The 25,131-nt window shown below is 34.4% G+C and overlaps 1 protein-coding gene across 19 annotated transcripts in view; it reads right to left on the bottom strand.

The window, feature by feature from the left end:
• Positions 1-25,131, bottom strand: part of MYCBP2 (MYC binding protein 2) — a 253,185-nt gene that overhangs the window by 185,042 nt on the left and 43,012 nt on the right. For all 19 annotated transcript variants that reach the window (XM_057307879.1, XM_044381881.3, XM_044381882.3 and 16 more), the window contains exons 5-14: positions 24,618-24,814; positions 15,406-15,648; positions 15,110-15,181; positions 13,589-13,685; positions 9,565-9,638; positions 9,289-9,427; positions 8,204-8,280; positions 7,121-7,325; positions 5,508-5,672; positions 2,921-3,079 (exon numbers count right to left, since the gene is read on the bottom strand). In XM_057307879.1, coding sequence (XP_057163862.1) covers positions 2,921-3,079; positions 5,508-5,672; positions 7,121-7,325; positions 8,204-8,280; positions 9,289-9,427; positions 9,565-9,638; positions 13,589-13,685; positions 15,110-15,181; positions 15,406-15,648; positions 24,618-24,814 — 1,428 coding nt within the window. The remainder of the gene's footprint in view (positions 1-2,920; positions 3,080-5,507; positions 5,673-7,120; positions 7,326-8,203; positions 8,281-9,288; positions 9,428-9,564; positions 9,639-13,588; positions 13,686-15,109; positions 15,182-15,405; positions 15,649-24,617; positions 24,815-25,131) is intronic.

The raw sequence follows: 25,131 nt of genomic DNA, 5'->3' as shown, positions 1-25,131 counted from the left end.
CATTCTACTCCTAGTTATATGCCCAAAAGAAAAGCATACAAATGTTCACCAACATTCACCAGAAATGTTCACAGCAACTCTACTTATAATAACCAAAACTAGAAACCACCCAAATGTCCATAATACTTGAAAAATTCCAAAACTGTGGTATATTCACACAACTGATTACTATACAACAATGAGAATGAATAATCTATAAATACTTGTAACAATATAAATGAATTTCATAAACATAAAGTTGAGTGAAAAGAAACTAGACATAAAAGAGTTCACGTGACATAATTCCAAAAATATAAAGTACAAAAATATGTAAAACTAATTTATGGTGTTAACTAGAGAGGTAGGTAGTACCTGGAGAGGAACATAAAGGGGGCTTCCTGGGGTGCTGGTAATATACTATTTCTTCATCAAGGTGCTGATTATAGGAATGTGTTCAGCTTGTGAAAATTCGCCAAGATCTACACTTATGCTATGTGTGTTTGGCCACATGTATGTTTTACTTCAATATGACAAATAAAAAATCATAATGAACTACAATGTCATAACCATTAAACTGACAAAAATCTGAGTACTGATACTACCTCCTAGACTGATGTGGAAAATCAAAGATACAACCTCTTCTAAGAAAAACCTAGCAAAGCTAAAATCTACAACATAGAAATTATAAAGTCTCACACATGTTTACCAGGAAACACAGATAAAGGAGGTTTTGAGATTGATGGGTGAAAAACTGGAAATAAACTCCTCTATCAGCGGGAAAATGGATAAATGGTGGTATGTTAGTGGTATGGGTTTTTTTTACACAGCAGTTAACATGAATCATTTAGATTTATATGAACTAACATGGAGATACTTCAAGCACAATGGTGAGACAACAAAAAACCTAATTTGCAGAAAAATACAGATTAGCACTTATAAAAGTATCTTATTTTTATGTATAAAATATGAGTATATAACATAGCTTACATATAAAATATATAAGAACAAGTAAAAAAAATACAGAAACATGATTGAGAATCAAAGTCATGATTGTAGTTGGTTTTGGAGAGAGAGGGAGTATAAATAATAAGCCTCGGAAGGAGAATACAGGACACTTGCACCTTATCCACAATTCTTTTTACTGAAAAATAAGGCATGTGATACACAATTTTTTCATATTATAATCTTATTTTCTGTACTTTTCCTGTTTTCCTAAACTTTAAAATAAAAAAAACCCCTTCATGTTCTTTATGACTCTATAATCTGTATTCATTATATGTCTTACACTACTAGTCTGCTTCCTAATTCATTACTTACTAGCAGAGGAGGTGTGATCTTAAAAGTAAAACAATTTTTTAACAATTTTATTTTGGTTATTACAAAATTTACAGTAATAATCTAGAGCATAGGTGTAAACGTATGACAAATTTTTACAAGTTTTAGAATAATAGGGAAACAATTCTGTTCAGTTCAAAACTTATAAAACATAATCTGAATATGTATTTATATTATATATAGAAAACTAAACAGCTTCTCTCCTTTTTGCCTAGTAGGCATTATCCAAAACAATAGTTCAGCAGTATAGCAAGAAGAAAAAATGTTTCCATTTTGGAGTAATCCATTTTTCTTCCTTTTGTTCTTCTTTCTTTTTTAAAATCAATGTGCTCTAACAGACTTGCTCTTTTAAAACCTGAAGTATTTTAAGTACATGCACATATAAATAAGATACTAAAAACAAAATAGTGGGCTCTTGATATCCAGATGAGTCTGACATCAAGGTCTCAAGAGCTAAACTTGTTTTTGTTAATTTATATCAATATTAATCCTCAAACTCTTTTGTACCTTTTTAAAAAAGATTTTATTTATTTATTTATTCAGAGAGAGCGCATGCATGCTAGCAGGGGAAGGGCAGAAGGAGAGGGACAGAGAATCTCAAGCAGACTCCCCACTGAGTGTGGAGCCCACGTGGGGCTTGATCTCACGACCCTGAGCTCATGACCTGAGCCAAAATTAAGAGTTGGATGTTTAACTGGCTGAACTACCCAGGAGCCCCAAAACTCTTTTGTACTTTAAACACAGTTCAATGCCTAATTCTAGTAATATCTATTTCCTATTCTCTAGCCCACACAAAATTAAAAACAGAAAACCAGCAATTGGAATGAAGGGTATAGGATAGCAATGATAGCAGTAGAAGTAAAAATTGAGAGCAAGAATGAAGTGAACAAAACCAAAACAAAAAACCCCACAAACAAGACAAAGGATAAACCCCTCTTTCTGTCAATAGCCTGAGTATTAGGGCAAAGTATATGGTGAGTAAGATGCATCTATAATTTAGCCCTTGGTAAAGGGCCAAGTATTCTTAAGAATCATTTTTAGTTGTCAGGAACTGATTAATTTACAGGTAGCGTGTGCTATTAAACAGGAAGATAACATCTCCCAGATAGGCTGCTGCCAAAAATGGTTAAAACCAAAAACGTGTGGTATAAAAGGAACTAATAACGAGGAGTTTGAAAAATGCACTTTTCTAGAATAATGTAGTCAAAATGCTAAATCAAAGCAGTGTTATCATATTTTCTATGAAATTTTAAAAAATTAGGGTGTATGGTTGGCTCAGTCGAAGAGCATGTGACTCTGGATCTTGGGGTCATGAGTTCAAGCCCCATGCTGGGTATAGAGATTACTTAAATAAATAAACTTTAAAAGAAAAAAAAGAAAGAAATACACTCAAGTTCATTTGCTCAAAAATTAAAAGTCTAAAGTATATTCAATTGTTTCAGTGATATATGTCAAATAAATAAGAAATTCAGTGGTTTTCCTATTTTATAAGTATGAAATTAAAGAGCCACTTGTTTTGAAAAGAGTAAGATTCATCCCCATGTTGTTCAAAAGAACTTAATGAAAAGATAACACAAAATTTAATATCCACATGTCCAACACCTACCTTTCCCCCCTTGGTTCATGGCACCAGTGTCTCGTCCACACTGTCCTTTATTATTCACACCAAATGTCCAAACTTCTCCATTCTTCATTAAAACACAAGTATGAGCTTTGCCCATAGCTACCTGAGTTACAAAATGGCCTTTCAAATCTGTTACCAAACCTATAGGAAAGATAAAATTTGGTGAGGAACAACAATAAAACCTTTCTGAGTCTCGTAAATCATCAGTATTGTAGAAGGACTACCTCAATGCAGAACTTTTTATTTCTGGGATAAAATAACCCACCCAAATGAGAAATAAGTGGCCAAAAGACTGGCAGGGTATCAGTAAATTAATTTTGTAAGTCTGTAATGAAGTTCCAAAATCTTAAAACATTATCATCTAGACTTGGGACAAATTTTTACTGTGGCCATGGCTCAAGCCTGCTTCTCCTAAACGTTTGCTTTAAATGTCAACATGCCCAACAATTCTCAGAAGGGTCACTAGTTCTCAAACTTTCCTGGCCCAAGCACACAAAGGAGCCTATAAATCATGTGCTTTACCTGCTCTGACTTGCCTTAAAAAGGAATGAAGAGGGGCATCTGATGTAATGAGCACTGGGTATTATACAAGACTGATGAATCACTGAACTCTACCTCTGACACTAATAATACACTATATGTTAAGTAAAATAAAAATAATAAAAAGGATTGAAAAACACAATAAAACACTTGCTGGAGCATACTGAAATCACATTATTTCTGAGGAAACCCATGAGATGTTCCAAAGCAGCATTTTTCAACCCTTTTTAACCTATGTGCTTTCTTCCACAATCCGACAGCTAACTAGTTTAGCCAGTTCCTAAACCTCACTTATTCACATATTACTTTCATTATATTTGCCATATCTAAGTGCCACCCATATAATCTTAATATTTTTGCATCAATTTTAAATTGACAGAAGCATTTTTAACCTTATCAAGTAGTAACAACAGTAAAAATAAAAGATTGTTGAGTATTTCTAATATATACTAAAATAAAGACTTCTTAAAAATTAAAAAAACTGAAGAGTTTGTTTTATTTAAATTACAAATAATATGATTCTTGTATCACACTTTGGGAAAACCATTTCACATTATTTTCTCAGATATCATTTCCTAAGGTGACCTTCTCTTCCACCCTATATTACTTAGGTCTTTTTAGCTTAAAAACTCCCAGTTTTAGTATTTGGCATACATAAAAAGATATGTGTATTTAGCAATATTATTTATTATTATTAACAGTACTAGCTGACATGTCTTGGGCCCTTACATGTGTCAGGCTCTGTGCTAATAAGCATTTCACATAAGCATTATCTCCTATAATCTTATAACAACCATATGAAGCAGTTACTGTCATTAGCTCCCTTTTGAAGATGGGGAAAAAAAGGAAAGTAATCTCTGAAAAGTTAAGGAATTAAAGCCAGTTATTAGCCAACTAAAAAGTGGCAGTGCCAAGATCTGGGTTTATATCCATAACCATTAAACCACACCTCTCTAATATTTAAGCTTTAAAATGCCCAATTATCTCTCAGATCCTCAAAAAGAGAGGGACCATGTCTGCCTGGTCCACCAAGCTGTGACACACTGTCAGTTCTCAATAAATATACATTGAATAAATGCACGAGTTTTCTTCAGTGCTAGCTACCACAATCTTAGCAAGCAATAGCTATACTGAACATTATTTTTCAACTATACATGAGCCCACTCCCAAATTTTGACTGACAGTTGAGGCCAACTGAAGATCTAAATATTGCCACATTAAGCCAATTCACATATCACCTGAGTACAGTTCAACTTAATAATTGCTGAAATGTACAACATATGTCATTTCCCCAGCAATGAGACAATCACTTAAACTTCCAACCAGAAATTTCATTGTCTGTTTTCCTTTTCACAAAGAAATTCATAGGCTTTACATATTTACCAAATATAAAATCCTACCAAGTGGGTTTTACAATCATATTCATTTCCTAAGCGCTAGAAAGAAAATCTAGGAATCAAATACAACAAGTTTTTGATATTAGAGCTTATACATATAAACCTCTTTATGTGGCTAGTCCTATCCCACATTCCACTCATTACACTTTTGGTTTATCATTCACTGAGTCGCTTAACAAGGAATTCTTATGACCCTACCATGTATAAGACCGTATTGGGAACTGGGGATACAATAGTAAATAAGAGAGAGAGTCCTTCCTAACTATCTAATGGGGGAGATGGATAATTCATCAATTATAAATCAGTTATGCTATGCAAATTATTTCCCAAGGGTACCACCAAGAACATGTCACATGAGCATCTGAATGAGTCTAGGGAAACTTTCCAGACAAGTAACAGCTAAGGTAGAGTTGCACTAGCCAAGCTCTGTGATTAGCTCTGCATGAAACTAGTGACACTGTTCCCAGCAATAAGACAGGAAGGAATCACAAAATGTTGTATTTGGAAAGAAACGTGAAAAATCTAGAGAAAGCATGCTACAACTGTTAATTTTCTATACCTAGCTTTCCAATATATAATGTCTAGTACTGGACTTTCTTTGCATAAGTAAAATGTGTTTAAGTTGAACTTACTTGAACTGTCAGAGTAAATGGCATCTTTCCCAAACATGTATAGCTCTCCATCTTTAGAAATAACAGAACTACTTCCGTTATTGCAGGCTGTATACACCACAATCTTTCCTTCCATCTTAATTATCTTTTTAGGTTTATAGGGTTTTGATTGCCGTCTGCTCTTAGCTTAAAAAAAACAACACACACAAAAAATAAAATTAAGGCATCTATGTATAAATAAAAATAATGGTTTGTATAAAAAGCCCAAGGAAAAAATATATGCATTTATGATACACTTTATTAATTTATTTCCACAAAGGCCTGGGCTTCCCAACATGTCAATTAAAATGAGTCAACCTGCAAGACTCATCTGGTTAATTAAGACTTAGGCTATCACTGTCAGATCCTTTTGTTACACACTGAAATTTCCAATGAGAAACACCAATTTTCTACCAAACTTCTGGCTTCTGGGGAGCCCAATCTCTAGATTTGCTATACATTATTAATACCATTCCATTATCATATATATGATTTTCTCTCAAACTCCACCTCATATGTATTCTTATGCTAGATCTTAGAAAGCGAAATCAGTTCCTCGTCCATTCAACATATATTTAGCAGCTACACCCAGTCAATGAAATTGTGTAAGAAGTGGAAATATATATACGGAGAAAGAGCAAATAAATTTAAATGTGGGTGATGATCCAAGCAGCCTCTGCTCTCAAAAACTAAATCCCTGAAATGAGCAAAAGATGGGATATATCAATCTTCTGTTCCTTCAGTCAATCCCAGTTCTTGATGCCTTTCAGAATAAAAATGTATGTGCTGGGCACAATTCTGGGACTTAAAAATACGATTATATTTCTTCATATAACATGATCCATATACATGTGTATGGTAACTACCCTATCTGGTGCTCAAAGAAAGAACAATGTCCTCCAAATGCTTGAAGGAAAACCTGGCAGTGCTGAAGTTTCTCCAATATGGCAATACACTTTATGGGGATTTTTTTCCAGGTAACTTTTATTTACACACAATTTTAACATTATATGTTGACTTCAAACCTAATCCTCAGAAGATGCCACTCCACTGTGCTAAAACATATAAAGTATATGAGAAGTTATAAAAAGAGAAAAATGACACTGAGAAAAACTGAATGAAAGTATAGGAAAGATCAGAGACAAACAAAATTGTTTATGTTTTCCCTGCTTAGGAATGATTTCATTACAGGAAAATAATAAAAAGAATAGTGACCCATAAGGAACACTATTACACAGGTTACATAAGATTTACTGCATTCTGAAATCTATATTCCTTATAAAATTCTGGGTTATCTAAAATAACATATTGTAATAAATTAAGTTTTTTTAAATAACATCAATGAACAAAACAGATGAATAGCAGTGTTATCCATAAAGCATCATCAATTTTTTTATTCACGAAGATGAACCCTAGAACCAAATCAGCACTTAAAATTCTTAATGAATAGTACACCACCACATAATCGGTTGATGATGCCCCAATGTAAAATCCTCTATTAATTTGGTGAGGTTAGTGCTATTGAAATTGATATAACTCATGTTAATAAATTCCACAATATTTTTACTGAATGTCCAGTTGATCAGTCAACTTACTTGACTCTCCATCTTCTCCTTTACTAGCAGATCCTGTAAAGAATATGCTTCCATCTTCTGCAACTAAAAGGGCATGAGAGCCATCGTGTCCCACTGAAAAGTGTACAATCTTTGGAGATTTTGTAATTGGTAGCTCAACCCATTTTCCTGCTGAAGGACCACCTTGCTTGATTCCAAGACTCTGGTACTTGCCAGTATAATATATCTTGTATATACATAGAAAAAAGAGAGAGAGAGAGAAAGAGAATTATAGTGTCTTTTGGAGTAGTGTACCATGTTTCACATGAGAAAAAAAAAACTTCCATATCCTACTGAGAAACAAAAATAACCTGAAACCAAACTGTTTTTATACTACTCAACTTCTGTGAGGTCAGCAGGAGAGAAATATACGTATTTTTCCCAAAGATCCAGTTTTTAATAGTTTTTTTGTATCTCCTCAGGATATCTATAATCTTTCAAGTCTCCTGAATATACACAAATAAATATACTTCACAAATATACTCTCATCTCACAACAGTAGGAACTTGATAAAATTCTCAACTTTTTTTCCCAATGTAAAAAACCCTACATACAAATATACCATAATTGCCTAGTAATTTTAATTTTCAAAATTCTTTTAATTACCTTACTTTAACCTTACACCCATCAGATAAAAAAAACTTCTATCTCTATAGATTGACCTCTACAATCTGTGACTTAATTATATCTGTTCCTACTTCCCCCAGCTTGTAGTCTCCATATTGCTGCACATTTACAGAAATTTGCAATAAATGTGTTCATCAAAATGAACTCAAAATGTGGATTCATTCCAACTCGAAAAATTATAAAGAGCACCATAATTAAACATTTGTAAAAATGTAACATTTTATAAAGTTTATAAAGTTTTACACTCTTATGTCACAATTTGCTTTTAAACTACTTCAACATGAATAAAATTTCACCATATTAAAATAACAATTTAAAATTAAAACTTTAAATATTATGTTTAAACATGTGAATTATGTAAACTAATCAACTGATTATACCAATTGACTATCTCATAAAGCACAGAATGTTCATTTTTGATCCTGAAGAGTAATTTACCTTTCCACTTGCTGTTTTCATTAGTGCAAACTCTCGTCCTGCACCAAGAATTGCTGACTCCTCATCAAATCCTGTACCTGATAATACAAGACTAATAAATACTACTATATTTTTAATATAATGTAAATCATAATTTTACACTATTTTGAGTGATTAAAAAGTCAACTCAATTTATACCATTCAAAAACAAGGATAACAATACTTGTTGAATCACTATGTTGCACACCTGAAACTAATGTAACATTGTGTGTCAATTATACTTCAATTAAAAAAAACCAGGATGACAAAATGTCATGTGCCTGACTTTCAAAGAAAAAAATTAACAATAGAATAAAAGAATTACAAAAACACTACATAATTAAATAAAATATGCAAAGTAAACCACTCATGTCAAGTTTATTAAATTTAATGAGATAACAGTCAAAAAAGTGGGTCTTGCAAAGAACCCCACAAGTTAAAAATGGCACTATTAAACCTGGAATAGCATGACAAACCAAAATTGAGAGCCTCATGGGAACTAAGGATCCTAATTACTACTATGACACTGCGAGAGTACATATAGTAAGACTGAGAAACACTCTGTGCTTGTCTCTATTTCTATATCCAAATGAAAGATTACTTATCAGTTTGTTAGGCCAATTACCATTTTCACAATCTATGAGATCACTCTATGGCTATGCTGAAAATCTGTTCAAATAACAATCAAAGGTTTCAATGAGAGAACTATGCTTATTAATGTAGTAATATTTACAACACAAGTTTTCAAAATTTTAAATAACTGAACATAAAAATTGATGTCCTTAAATGCTATCTGTAATTCTTATCAGATTAAGTTTATTTTCATTTGCTCTATTCAAAATGAAAATGGAAAATTAGTAGTCACTTCCTTAAAATGGTGTTCATATAGCACACGATTTAAAGGTCTTATTTTCTAGCCACTTATACATATTAATTCATAAGTTGCTATATAATAACAGCAGAGTAACCACCAAAATATTACTGCTCAAAACACAATATTAGTTTTCCAAAGAATAAAGAATCTGAAATTTTAAATATGGGAGAAAAGGCTTATTTGGCGATCTTACTTATAATATGCAAGTCCTTTTCCAGGTCAAACAGTGAGATACCACAGGCATGTAAACATTTTCTGGCCAATTTAAGTTGTAATTCTTGTTGTAGCACAGGCTCAGTGCTTGTGGCAAATATTCTGACAACAAAGCCATCCTAAAAGAAATAAAACATTCAGAGTAATGTGTTGTATAAGTTGGTCTTTCAAGGCTCTCTATTGTCTAAGTAAGATCAAATAATTTATGAAAAAGGGATTCCATTTACACCAGCTATTCATGATTCAGAGTACTTACATCTCTTGAAGCAGCTATCTGATTAATATATTCTCCATCAGTGAATAAAATATTTTGACCTTCAGTGTGGCAATCTGTACAAAAAGAGGAAAAAGTGATTATATTACAATATAAATAAACAGCTCACAAAATGACTTTACTCCTCTGCTGAAGTCAGAATGAGAGTTCTCCACGCAATAAGGATAAACTTAAACTTAAAGGGATACTGTGCTTTTTTATAAAGAATTAGAAATTAGCATAAATTAAATAATTCAACTATTATTACTTATTACATTTTGTGCTTACACTTACAAATCTTCCATAATCAAGGACCTGAAAGCCCACCTAATTTCAAAATGAATTAGTATTAGATGTAGTCCGATAATAAACATGCACCATGATGAACAAACTATAATGTTGGTTATAATCATTTCAATACAGTCACATGCAATGTAGGTAACACTCTACCCTCAGACATAACATCACAGTCATTAGTGTCACAGAAAAATACAGATAGACCTAAAAGCTTCTGCATTTGAGGTCTATGGTATCCAACTACAGATATCCCTTGCTTTATTAAATAGAACTGGTTGTACAGTTTCTGCTTAGAAGTTTAATAGTTATTCCCAGCATTTTTAGCGTTTGGCATGCTTTACGTTTGTGTGTGTGTGTGTGTGTGTGTGTGTGTGTGTGTGTTTTAAAAAGTAAGCTCAATGCCCAACATGGGGCTTGAAATTTATGACCCCAATATCAACAGTCACATGCTCTACTGACCGAGCCAGCCAAGAGCCCCATAGCATGCTAATTAAATGGTCATCTGCTTCATAGAACAAACACATCTAAGCTTATGTATTTCCTTTGTCTGAAAGCACTCACATATTTTGGCTGGAATAATGTGTTTTGTCAATACTGTATGTATCTCTGTGGAATAGTGCATGTATACTCTGATCAAAATAATGCACAAGTGCCACTGTAACAAGGGATACCAGTATTACAGAAGGACCACTGGGACATGTGTTAGTGATTGCTACTAAATAACATGAAACTACAAGCAAAATCAACATCTAGGTATAAACTGTATCCTTTTGGAAAAACAAATGTTCAGCAAGCAAGTATAAGAGCACACACACTTCCCAAAATAACTGCAGAGAACTAGGATGAATCTCTCCATTAATTACAATACAAAAAAATATTTCATTTCTATTTGCACCTGAATCAACAAAACATAAAATTCTGGTTTTGGAATGTGGTAATGGAGCCCACCCAAATAAGCTGGATTACTCCATATCTTTGCCCAGGAGCTTCATACTAGCATACTTCCTTATTATAAATATGCAAAACACAGGCAGACCCTTACCAAATAGAGAATTCAGTGATCACAAACTGGAAATAGAAACTGGGAGACAAGGCCCACTGGTAGCCCAAGAGACTTGGTAATCAAAGAGAGGAGAAATCGAAAGAAAGAGTTCCTAGTCCACTGTACAGAATACAAAGAGGCGCAAGAAAGATGCTTCTCAAGCTCTAAGCAGTAAGATTTTAAACTAAAAAGCAAAGAAGAAAAACTCATTATAATTTCAGATAAATGCAGGGGTGAGGAGTGAAGCGGCGCAAGAAGATTGGCAAAAAGTCTTATGATCTGAGGCAATCTGTCACCAGACACGGAGAGTAAATGACATAAGGGTACAATATAAAAGATATGCCAACATATAAAGGTTAAAATGACAACAGAAAAAAAGTGTTCTAAGTTCATTAATACTAGGTTGAAAATAACTTATTTATAAGTTAGAATCTAAGACAGGTTAGAACACAAAGCTCATGGAATTACCAGATTTATGTCAATTTTAAATATGGCATATTCATTATCATCTATGAACCTGACAATTTATTTCTGCTGCTTCTGGATGTGAAAACTACTGAGTTGCCCCTAGCTAGGGGAAAAAAAGTGCTACTGAAGAAACTGCAGTCCAGGCAAAGAAATGGAAAAATGATGATAGGCTTCCTCAGGCTTGAGGGCAGGTCTTCCTGCTGCGAGATTTCAAAAAGATCTTCTCCTTATCCTTTCTTTATCCAGCACGTAATGTTATAAGACAGCATCTTCAGGAAAATGTCAAGCAACATCTGCCAGATAGGAAGACACAACGGCACAGGGCTGTCCTCCCAAAGTTTGGTTCATTCTTCACCTTGAATATGGTGCATATTTATGAAACACAGAAAGCCACACTTGTACTGTTAAAAGTTGCATTTCATATGTTAAATGATGTAGAGTGATTTAAACTGAAGAAAAACATTAGCAAGTCATATTTTATCACGTTGGAATACATAAAACAGCTATAGGTAGGCCATTTTCAAATGATTTTCTCAGTCACAATCTTTATTAATTGATCAGCATTTCTCAGAAGTAAATTCTTTATATTAGTATTCATCTGTTGGGGGAGGGTATTGTATTTAAGAACTTTTCTTCCAGGACGTTATTCTAAAATAACATGCACAAAGAGTGACAGGGATGCTCATTACAGTGTAATTTATATGGTAAAAAATTGAAAGGAACTTCCATTCCAATATATTAATCAATGAAATATATTTTGTAACATTAAAATGATATTGTGAAAGACTATTTAATGGTCTGGAAATATATTCAGAATATTAAGTGAAAGGGATAGATTAAAAAAGCATTAGGTAGCATATGACCTCTTTTTTACAACACTGCCCATTCATACATAGAAAAAAGACAGGATGTTTACGTATATGCTAACAGTGTTTATATATGGGAAGTGGGGTTACAATTACCTTTGATTTTTTTTTGCTTATATGATATACAATAAATGTGATTATTTTTAATATAAGTATATGTGTGTGTATATACATATATATACACACATACGAGGATGCATGTAATTATTTTAAAATTATCATCACCATTATCACCAGAGACACGGTTGGTCTAGGACTTGTGGTGATAAAAAAAAAACCAACAACAACAAAAAAAACCCAAAACCTATAGGTATATCTGAAAACAATTATTTACAAAATGGCTTTAATAAGTTATGTTTTCCAAAGTAGCTTTTTTTGTGAAACACACATGAAATGTGGCATTTACCTTAACATGGTGTCATGTACACTAATCTGGATATATATATATATGCATAGCAATGTTCAAATAAATGTTTGATGAAGTTATAAGAATATTTTAAAAATTAACAAGCAACTTGGGAGCAATTATCCTTCCAAATGTAGTCTTCAGAAGTAGTTCTCAATCATTTTCAGATGGTCAAATGCTTAGAAGTAATATTGCTGCTTTCCATGAAATTATTGATAGACACATTAAACATTTAAGATTTTAATATAAGCAAATGCCTCCATTTTACATTAAAGATATATGCAAATTCAAAGACCTTACAATGGATAATGTATTATGCACTGGCATAATGTATATTCCACTGCCCCAGAATTTAGACAATGATTTAAGTAATACAGTGATTTAAGTGATAAATACATATATGCAAACTCTAAATTAAAGCAAAATGAATTGTATTTAAAGTGCCTTTCCAGAGTAGTATTAAAAAGCACAAACAATGGGATTAAAAAAATTCCTGATCCACTTAAAATCTGTGTCTGAAAATCTTTAACAAACTGCACTGTTGTTCAAGTAAAAATAAAAATTAAGAGGGTTCTTCATACCAAGTTGTATGAGAGTCAGAGTCAACCTTTTATTAGGAGCAGCAAAGTAATCTCACCCCCTCTAATTCAGCAGCTGAAATTATCTTGGTGGGTGAGGCTAAGGGATCAGGCTAAGGGATCAGGTAGATGGTCAGTGATATGAAAACAAATATTAAAACACTTTATACTATATTGCTGATGTCTGTTTTCCTCACATGCATTAACTTTATATACACTATAAAATGTTTTGTATGTCAAAATTTTTTTCAGCCTACTTGTAAGCAAGCACTATTCCTGGCTAATCACTTTTTGTATGTCCAAGTGGTCTAACATGCACATCTCTTAAAATCATCTGTGAAGAAAACAAATGACTAGTTGAATAACATACCTGGTAACATTACTGTACCATCTTGTTCCAGTGTTTCAGGGCTTATTCTTATGGCTGTCATGCTGTGGTTATTCACATCTCTATACAATAAATAACCCTGAAAACAACAAAAAAATTTGCTGTGTTATGTGTTAAAATATTTTTGCATTAGCTACTTAGCAGAAAAAGTAGTCATACAGGTCTGTATAGTTTCTCGAGGTATGGTAGTACGTCAGTATTGATGTCTAAAACAGACTTAAGATTAAAAATATAAGAACATGGGTGTGCTTTAGTAAGAGGAGGAACTGTACACTACTGGGTATCAATTTAACCTATTACATTCTCAGATACATACGTTAGATACACCACCCAGGCAAGACAGACATTTTGTTCAAATTATTTTATCACTTGCCAGGTAAAGAGAAATGACCACATTACTCTAACAAATATTTTAAGGAAAAATAGCTAAAATATTTTGGTTAATATTTAGAAATGAACAGGGTAGTGGTTTTAGATGGAATGATTAGCCAATGACATATCTCCATGTCTTTTTTTCTTATATAAAATACTATAGTGGCAAATAAAAATTTGATGAGATGTTTTGAACCAGGTTAAATTTTAAGAGACAATCACTGAGTAATTAATTTGACATTTAAAATTTAATTTCAAAATATCCCCAGTTGATATAGCAGAGTTATTTTTCATATAACAGCAATAATTTAATTTTCAAAATGCTTTCAAATATCTTTTATCATGTGATGATAACAAGCTGTGCAGCTGGGCAATACAGGTATGCCAGGATATCTTTATTCTATATCCCTCCACAAGGGAGCTTGGACTTAACCTCTCAGGAACGGACAGTATGGAAATAAACCCTCTGGCCCTCTGTTCATCCTTCGCCTGCTTCTCTACATGGGAGGTGCAGTAAAGTATCTGATTTCTGACATCTATTTGGCCACGTTAGTCAGGCAATGAGATCACAGCATTGAGAGAGCAACACGGGTCTAGCTCTTTTCTCTTTGGTGATACTCTGCATGATCCTCCATACAGGTAGCTGTTCACTGGGCAGACCACGCACTGTTCCCCAGAAGGTACTGATTTAGACTTAAAACGAAGGGTCTAGTGGCAAGAAGCTCTAATTTGGACTCAGGTCACAGAGATACATTCCCAATTCATATTTGCTAATGTTAACTGGTGGTCTCTGATTCTTACCTAGAGATACACTTAAATGAGAATTCCAATGGAAGGCATTTTTATACCCATTTTATAGCTAAATAACAGAGGATCAAATAAGCTAACTGAGTTGCCCAAAGTCACACAGCTACTAAGGATAAGGGCCAGAACTAAAGTAAACCTCTTATGAATTCTCAGCCAATGTTCTTTATATTACACTGTATCGTTGTCATTAGCCATATTATTAAAAAGACACTAATGTGTATCTGTTTAAACAGAGGTGACATTATTTACTGATCAGACAAGTACAAGCCACATGTTCCAAAAGACAGGAAAGAGAAGTCTGGTTTATTGAGGATATTTCCTTACCTGAGCATACCCTAACCAAGACTTTTTTTCTTTTCTGTTTCTGATGCGAGATGTAGAATTATATATATGGCCCTGAAAAGTAACGAAAAAGTTAGCCCATCAACACTTTCATAATTAATAATCAATGAAAAACAACACAATGGATGACATTTAGTACTTATGTTTCCATCATGACTTTCAAAGAAATATTATTACATCAAAATTAAACAGTGCTCTAAAAATGAAGTTGAAAACAAAACACAATTCAGGATAGACACACTTCTGCTATAATTAAGAACTGTAAGGAATCACATTACCCTAACTGTTCCACTGTATCCAGAGCCTATTTTGTATAATCCATCCTTGCATAACAGATAAAGAAAAAATCCATCATTCTGAAGTAGACATTGATCATCTTCATCAACGGTTATTTCTTTTAATGGCCACTTGTGCATTAAAGCTGCTTTCTTAATGCCGTTGCTAAACCAGTCCTGAATTTGAATTTTTCCAACCAACACTGCCTGTACACTTCTCTGTAGGGAATTCAGTATTGTTGGCACCTATTTAAAAGACAAGAAACAAATAATTACATATTTTCATACGTCACAAACACAAAACAGATACTTCAGTGATACATCATCATTTACGAGAAAATGAATGGTTTAGAATGATCATGGTTTTACACATCAGTAAAAACCACTAACTAGAAATTTATCTATAAGAAGCAAATCGCAAGCAGCCCCAGATAAAAATGTCAAACTCAAAGAATATTAACTTGCATTTTTGGCTGAAAACACTAATTCAATGCATCCTTTTCCAAAACACCCAATAACCAGTACTGCCTATGATTTCAAGTTCGTGGATGGAAACATACTAGATTAAGTAAAAAGTATGAACAGGGGATATAAATAAAATTATGTTGGATTAGAACACACACAAGCCAAAATATCTTTCGTATGATATGCATAATTATTAATACACTTCCTGATAACAAAGCACAAATTTAAGCAGAAGAAAACGGTGAGTACGGCTTCTACAGATGAAACAAAATTTCCAATGTTTCTCTTCCACTTTGCTTCTCCATTGATGACTAATGCCCATCAATGTCAACAATATTCCACGATATGAAAACTCATTTGTGTTAACTGTGTATTCATTCAGACTTCACTTATCATTGGACATCAATTTTTATCAAAGACCTGCTAAGTACCTGGCACTGTAACTGAGTCATCAACAGTCACCAGCATGGGACCAGCATTCTGCCAGCAGAGGAAATTCCGTTCCTCATCTTTTGTCTCTCTTTTACCACATCTAACAACACAGTCAGACCCCAGGGCACCACTCAGCCACAGTTCTACAGCTGCACTGTCCAATATGGCAGCCATTAGCTACATATGACTACTGAGCTCTTGAAATGTGGTTAGTGCTCTAAATACAAAATACACACTGGATTTTGAAGACTTAGAATAAAAAAAAGAATACAGAACCTTAATATTACATTGATTACATGTTGAAATGATTTTTTGGATATACTGAGTGAAATACATCATTAAAATACATAATTAACCACACCTGTTTCATTTCACCTTTTTAATGTGGCTAATAAAAACTTTAATTACACACGTAGACTACATCATATTTCTACTGGGCAGCATTTTGTACAGGGAAGAGCTTTCACAGGGATAAGTGAGCCACTGTTCACAGATACATTCTCCTCCCCTTCCAGTTCTAAGGCCTCTGACTCACTCAAAATAATTTATACTATATGTACAGATAGTACGAATATATATATAATAGGATTATATATACAACACATACATGGTTGAATACTACAAATTCTCTCCCTAGAAGCTGCTATATTAAACTTATAGCTGTTTTATCTAGAATCACTATCCACATTCCCATATAATATGCCAAAGCTTCCATTGTTAATTTTTTTGTTTCAGAAACTTTCTCTGTTGGTGTCTATTATGAACAAGGATGCCCCTCTTCCCATCCCAAATCCTCAAAATTGAGCTATATAATAATTTCTGGTTACATTAGTATTCAAAGATCATTTATTATGACTGTGTAATCATGGTTCATGAACCAAACTGTGTAACATATTACATTTCCCTCTTGTGTAATTTTTCTTTCTTTTTTTGTTAAGTCAACAATTGCCCTAATTTTGTGTTTGCTAAGTTTCCTCTATACCTACTCCTTAGTGTTCCCCATGCTCCTCTCAATAAAGTCACAAACACATCATTTCTACTTTTCCCGCTTGGCAACACCCCTCATGAAACCCTGCTCTGGTCTAGACTAAGGAAGAGGGAGGCACAGAATTTAAAATTATTCCGTATCTTGCATGTTGCAAAGCATCTTCATGATCCCTCAAACATGACTGTCAGTTGAGCTACTTATAGTGAACATCATTTTCTCTCAGAACTTTGAACGCTCTGTTATCTTTTATGCTGCTTTTGAGAAGTCGTCCAATGCCATTCTGCTTGATCTTTGTTACATAATCTGTCTTTACTCTCTGGAAGCTTTATTATCTGTTAATTAACAGTGTTCAGATTTGCAAAGCTATATCTTGGCCTGAGACTTTCCATCATGAACGTTGGGCACTCAGTGTGTGTTCTGTCAATCTGAAAATGTGTATATTCAGGGTACAGGAATTTTCCTTATAGGATTTTTAATTTCCTTCTCTCTGCTTGAACACCTATTAGGTATTGGATTTCCTAGTTAAATCCTCCAATTTTATTTTATATCACCTGTTTTCTCTCTCTTTTCTATTTTCTGGAGACTGCTTCAACCTGATCTTCTAACTCTTCTACTGATTTTATCGCTATCTTAACTTATAAAAATTCTTTCCTGTTCTGAGTTTTTTAAAGAAAAATAGAATACTGAAGTTTAATATAAATAATCCTCTCTGCGGGGCGCCTGGGTGGCTCAGTCGTTAAGCGTCTGCCTTTGGCTCAGGGCGTGATCCGGCGTTCTGGGATCCAGTCCCACATCAGGCTCCTCGGCTGGGAGCCTGCTTCTTCCTCTCCCACTCCCCCTGCTTGTGTTCCCTCTCTCACTGGCTGTCTCTATCTCTGTCAAATAAATAAATAAAATCTTTAAAAAATAATAATAGTAATCCCCTCTTATCCTTCGTCAAAATATTAATCAGTTTTCTTAGAGCTTCTTCTGTTCTCTATACTCTTTTCATCCGAATTATTTTTTACTATTATTACTGATTTGGGGGATCTGTTTTTCATGTTAGCCTAGTGATACATGGTTGTACACTTTTTTTTTCCTACTGCGGTATTTTATTTATTTTTGGTTTTTTTTTTAATATTCCAAGTTTTTATTTAAATTTAGTTAACATATAGAGTAATGTTAGTTTCAGGAGAATTTAGTGATTCATCACTTACAGATAACAGTGCTCATCACAACAAGTGCCCTCCTTAATACCCATCACCCATTTAGCCCATCTTCCCCATCTACCTCCCCTCGAACAACCCTCAGTTTGTTCTCTATAGTTAAGAGTCTATTTAACAGTTTGCCTCTCTGTTTCTTTCCCCTATGTTCATTTGTTTTGTTTCTTAAATTCCACGAGTAAAATTTTATGAAATTTGTCTTTGACTGGCTTATTTCACTTGGCATTATATTCTCTAGATCCATCCACATCATTGCAAATGGCAGGATTTCATTCTTTTTGTTGGCTGAGTAATATTCCACTGTATTATATGTGTAATATACCATACCTTTATGCATTCATCGGTCAAGGGACACTTGGGCTCTTTCCATAATTTGGTTATTGTTGATAATGCTGCTATAAACAGCAGGGTGCATGTGCCCCTCTGAATCAGTATTTCTGCATCCTTTGGGTAATCACCTAGTAGTACAATTGCTGGGTCGTACGGTAGTTCTATTTTTAACTTTTGTAGAAACCTCCACACTGTTTTCCAGAGTGGCTGCACAAGCTTGCACTCCCACCAATAGTGTACGATGGTTCCCCTACCTCTGCATCCTTGCCGACATCTGTTATTTCCTGTATTGTTAATTTTAGTCATTCTGACAAGTGTCAGGTGGTCTCTCACTACAGTTTTGATTTCTATTTCCCTGATGATGAGTGATGTTGAGCATCTTTTCATGTGTCTGTTAGCCATCTGTATGTCTTCTTTGGAAAAATGTCTATTCATGTCTTCATTTCTTATTTGATTATTTGTTTTTTGGATGCAAACTCATTCTAAGAGGCCAACATTACCTTGATTCCAAAACCAGACAAAGACCTCATTAAATAGGAGAATTACAGGCCAACATTCCTGATGAATATGGATGCAAAAATTTTCAACAAGATATTACCAAATCAAATCCAACAGTACATTAAAAGAATCATTCACCACGATCAAGTAGGATTTATTCCTGTGCTGCAAGGGTGGCTCAATATTCACAAATCAGGGGCGCCTGGGTGGCACAGTGGTTAAGTGTCTGCCTTCGGCTCAGGGCGTGATCCCGGAGTTATGGGATCGAGCCCCACATCAGGCTCCTCCACTATGAGCCTGTTTCTTCCTCTCCCACTCCCCCTGCTTGTGTTCCCTCTCTCGCTGGCTGTCTCTATCTCTGTCGAATAAATAAATAAAATCTTTAAAAAAAAAATTCACAAATCAATGTGATACACCACATTAATAAAAGGATAAGAACTACATGATCCTTTCAATAGATGCAGAAAAAGCATATGACAAAATACAGCACCCATTCTTGATAAAAACCCTCAACAAAGTAGGGATAGATGGAACATACCTCAACATCATAAAGGCCACAGCTAATAAGACTCACAGCTAATATAATCCTCAGTGGTGAAAAACTGAGATTTTTCCTCTATGGTCAGGAACAAGAGAGGGATATCCACGCTTGTCATCAGTACTTAACGTGGAACTGACAATCCTAGCCTCAGCAATCAGACAACAAAAAGAAATAAAAGGCATCCAAATCGGCAAGGAAGAAGTCAAACTTTCACTATTCACAGATGACATGATACTATGTAGAAAACCTGAAAGACACCACCAAAAAATTGCTAGAACTGATACATGAAGTCAGTCAAGTCACAGAATACAAAATCAATTACAGAAATCTGTTGTATTTCTATACAGCAATAATGAAGCAGCAGAAAAAGAAATCAAAGAATTGTCCCATTTATAATTGTACCAAAAACCATAAGACACCTAGGAATAAACCTAACCAAAGAGATAAAAGATCTGAACTGTGAAAACTACAGAACGCATGAAAGAAATTGAAGAGGACACAAGGAAATGGAAAACATTTCATGCTCATGGATAGGAACAACAAATATTGTTAAAATGTCTATACTGTCCAAAGCAATCTACACATTTAATGCAATCCCTATCAAAATACCCACTAGCATTTTTCACAGAACTAGAATAATCCTAAAATTTGTGTGGAACCCCAAAAGACTCCAAATAGTCAAAGCAATCTTGAAAAAGGAAAGCAGAGCTGGAGGCATCCCAATTCCAGACTTCAAGCTGTATTACAACAGAAGGGGGAATGGAACCATGAGAGACTATGGACTCTGGGAAACAAACTGAGGGCTTCAGAGGGGAGGTGGGTGTGGGATTGGGATATACCAGTGATGGGTATTAAAGAGGGCACATATTGCATGGACCACTGGGTGTTATATGCAAATAATGAATCATGGAACACTACATCAAAAACTAAGGATGTACGTATGGTGAGTAACATAACATAATAAAAAATTATTTTAAAAAAACCATAAAAAAATAAAATAATATGCCAAAAAAATGCTGATATTGTAGCTACTGCTGCTTCTTTGAGTAATAAATTGTCCTTCACTTCTGAAAAAAAAAAAAAAAGCTGTATTACAAAGCTGTAGTCATCAAAACAGTATGGTACTGGCACAAAACAGACACACAGATCAATGGAACAGAACAGAAAACCCAGAAATGGACCCACAACTATATGGTCAACTAATCTCTGACAAAACAAGAAAGAATATCCAATGGAGAAAAGACAGTCACTTCAACAAATAGGGTTGAGAAAATTGGAGAGCCACATGCAGAAAAATGAAACTGGACCACTTTCTTACACCATACACAAAAATAAATTCAAAGTGGAGAAAAGACCTAAATGTGAGACAGGAAACCATCAAAATCCTAGAGGAGAACACAGGCAACAACCTCTTTGACATTGGCCATAGCAACTTCTTACTAGACACGTCTCTGGAGGCAAGGGAAACAAAAGCAAAAATGAACTACTGGGACTTCACCAAGACAAAAAGCTTCTGCACAGGGAAGGAAACAATCAACAAAACGAAAAGGCAACCATCAGAATGAGAGAAGATATTTGCAAATGACATATGTGATAAAGGGTTAGTATTCAAAATCTATAAAGAACTTACCAAACTCAACACCCAAAAAAACAAATAATCTGGTTGTACACTTAGTTTTAAGAGTAAGTTACTAAAATTAAAAAAAAAAAAAAAGTTAAGAAGCTTGGTATGAATAGACAGGATTTGACAGATCACCTGATTTGACCTCACCTCAAAATGATCACACTAAGACTGAGCATTTCATTGGAGGACCCCCCTCCAAATGCCGGGATTTGTGGATCTTTTCTCACTCTTTCTCCAAAGAAGAATCTGCCAGTCTTTCTCCTAGAAGCTGTAAGTTTTATAGCCACTGTTCTGAAAACTTAGTGAGGGTTAAGAAATTTCATTATCAATACAAAGACTTTCATTAAATCTCTATTTTCAGCCTACCTCCTAATTCCACTCTCAATTGTGGCTGGTTTCCCCTGGACTCTCTGACTCAGTTTCTTTAGACAGCAAATGTATCTCTCTGGGGCACGACAGAAGGACAGCTGCTTGGCTAAGAAGAGCTCTGGGGTTCTCTACTTTTCATTATACAGACTTCAAATCAATTTTTAGCTCTTGCCCTCACCACCACTTTCCAGGTACCTATTATTTCCAATTCCAAATCCTATCTGGAGTTTTAGGTGAAAATCAACTTACTTTCAATGGGCATTAGCCTCTTAAGGAATTTAAATTTAAGCTTTCCCCAATTTCTGTTTTTCAGAAATATGTCCCATTCTTAAAAGTTTATATTTTGAAAAAAATTCCTTTATTATAACCTTAGTAGAGACTAGAGAGGAGCAGAAATTAACATGTTTCTTCAACATGACTCTATTTCTCTCATGCTTTCTAAAAGGGTACTTAAGTTTTAAGATAACGCAGTACTATAATAAGAAGTCTCAGATTTCCTCCTTTTTCTCTTCTCTTGATTTACTCTCACCAACATTGTGGCAGGACCTAGAGAATTTATTCTGATTAAACTAGACTTCCTTAATCCAAGGATTCTACGTCATTTACCAATTTTGGAAAACCTTACCCATTATTTCAACTACTGCTCTCCACAAATGCATTATTGCCTTGTGAAACTCAAACTGTATTGATGCATTAGGCTTTCTCATTCTCTGTTCATGTTTCTTATTTTGTCTTCCATATCTTCCCTCTTTGTCTTTCTGTGCTGAATTCTGAATAATTTCTTCCTCTTTTATATCTAATGGTTAACTCATTCTTTAAATTTCAGATTGTAATTTTTCTTTTTTTTGTATCTCCAGGAGTTCAATTTGGTTTTCTGATGCTTCTGATTTGTTTTTACATTCTTATTCCTTAATCATACTTGTGATACTTTATTAATTTAACCATATAAATATAAGTTTTATATTCTATTTCAAATAATTTGAATATATATAGATTAGGCAGGACTGATTCTGCTGTATTTGTTTCTACTAATTCTAAATGATGGTGCCTTTTTTTCTACGTGCTTTTTATTTGTGAGCTCAGATGTGTTTTTCTGTGGGAAGCCTTTGAAACTTGGAGTTCATTCCTCCAAAAAAGATTTTAGTCTCCTTCAATAAGGTACCCCATGGTACTATCATCCCTGCCCTACGTTAAACTCTCAGCTCAAGCTTTTTGGAACAAGATAGGTAATATGCATTTGAATCCCGAAAGAATTTGAGATGTTAGAGTTATATATTCTCGGGGAAGATTTTTCTCCCTCCACCCATAGCCTGGCCAAGACAGTTCTGTGAAATGAAGGGGTAGGTGGAATGAGGCCAAAACATGAGGAACATTGTAAGCCATGTTAAGATAACAGGCTTTTAACATGGTGTTTGGGCTAGAGACAGGGATGCAGGGACAGGGCAGGTCTATAGAGAACCTCAGCTTTTGATTCAGGGGATCTAGCAGTTGTGCACAGACCAGTGCATATTAAGCATAATATTGCAGTCAGACAGAGATGCATGCAAGTCCTATCTCTGTTAGCTGAAAGCTCTCAATGTTATAACCATACTAAACTTCTTTCAACCTTCAGTATTCCACTCTTACTCTTACCTCCCTGCCTTAGCACATGGATACCAAGAACATTCTCCCTCCACATCCCCAACACTAACACTTCCTCTCTCTGGACTGGCCAATTCAACTCATCATTTAGACTTCACCTCATATCCTCTGAGATGAGTCTACACACAAAAAATAAATCACACGATGCCTAATAAGCTCATGTGTTTATGGTCACTATATTTTAAAAATTTGGTATACGATATGTAAACGTTTGTGGTATTTCATTAAAATTTAAGAATTATTTGTTTATTTTAAGCATGTATTTAAATTGAAATTTTGTCAAACCTGGAAGCACAGTTGCAGAACGGTTTTGAAAACCACTGCATTAGAGGAACTTCAAAATAATTAAGGATCATAAAAAGGTGAAAGAAGATTTCAGGCAGGGCAGAAAGAGGGAAAAGAGTAAGAACAGAAATCTAGAGTAAGGTGATTGCTCATGTTTGACAAGGAGAGTTCAATATTGCTGAATTAAGTCCAAGAAAAGGACCCACACACCTCTTCTACTATCTCTGGCCTGCTAATAACAGGATTGAAGCAGCCCTTTCATCTGTTCTGGAGGTTGTCCAAGGGACCAGTGAAGAGCACATAACAGAGACTTAAAACTGTAACTTCTTACTCAACTTCCAGAACAATCCAAAGAAATTAAATCAAGTTTGCTTTAAGGAGAATTATATTTCCCACCACTAACAACAATAAAGAATAAAGAGCTTATTCCACGATCAAATATTAAAAGCTTAAAATGTTCTATGTAAAGCTGAAGCAGCTCAGGAACAAATCAACTCATTAAAAAACTACATTTGATCCTTGAACAATGCAGGGGTTAGGGGCACTGACAATACTTAAAAATTGTGGGCAAGTTGGGAGGTGGGGGAGGGCAGAGAACAAGACAATACAAAAGAAGAGGTGGATGGGGAGCTGACACAAAGACCAGTTTAAAGATTTAAGAGTTTTTGCCAAGTTTCATTTTATTACCTTTATATACTGAGGATTACTTATATATCAACCTTGGATAGATCAAATCAGTATAACGAGTGAGAAAAAGCAGGAGACTCCTAACTGACAGAAATTAAGGTGAAATTCCAACTTGGCATCTTATGACCTTCTAAGCAGCTATAAATGAAATACCTGTATTGTTTGGCAAGCATGGCTGCCATTGTTGGTGAGGATAGCAGAGATGGCCTGAAGTGTCCTTCCTGTTTCTCCCCAAGAAGCCACCAGACTAAAGAGGCAAGCACAGGAAAGTGCTGTCAGAGACTGGCCTGTGCTGTCATTCATTCCAGTACTTCGAACAGTGATTTCCAAAAGGAGCTGGAAGAGAGACTCTGTGGATAAAATAAAACTCAATTATATTCATTCGACATACAGAACATTTCATGCATCTGTTTATTTATTTATACCTTGCCTCATTATAAAAAAAAATTCAAGGCATCTAGAACACTTACTTTGCATTAGTTCCTTCCCAGTTACCCTCTTCCCCAAAAAGTTGGAATATTTATATAAAAAGGACCTTAGAGAACATTTAGTTCAACCCCTTATTTTTGTAAATAAAAAAAATGGAATCTATCCCAGGTTGTTTAAAAGAAACTCGTCTTGAGGCATTCATACATTCAAGAAATATCCTCTCAAGTAACAGACTACT

The sequence above is a fragment of the Ursus arctos genome, unplaced genomic scaffold (genome assembly GCF_023065955.2).
Source record: "Ursus arctos isolate Adak ecotype North America unplaced genomic scaffold, UrsArc2.0 scaffold_10, whole genome shotgun sequence".
Classification (NCBI taxonomy): Eukaryota; Metazoa; Chordata; class Mammalia; order Carnivora; family Ursidae; genus Ursus; species Ursus arctos.
Note: the sequence above shows the minus strand (reverse complement) of the source record. Positions and strands in the feature narration are given on the sequence as shown.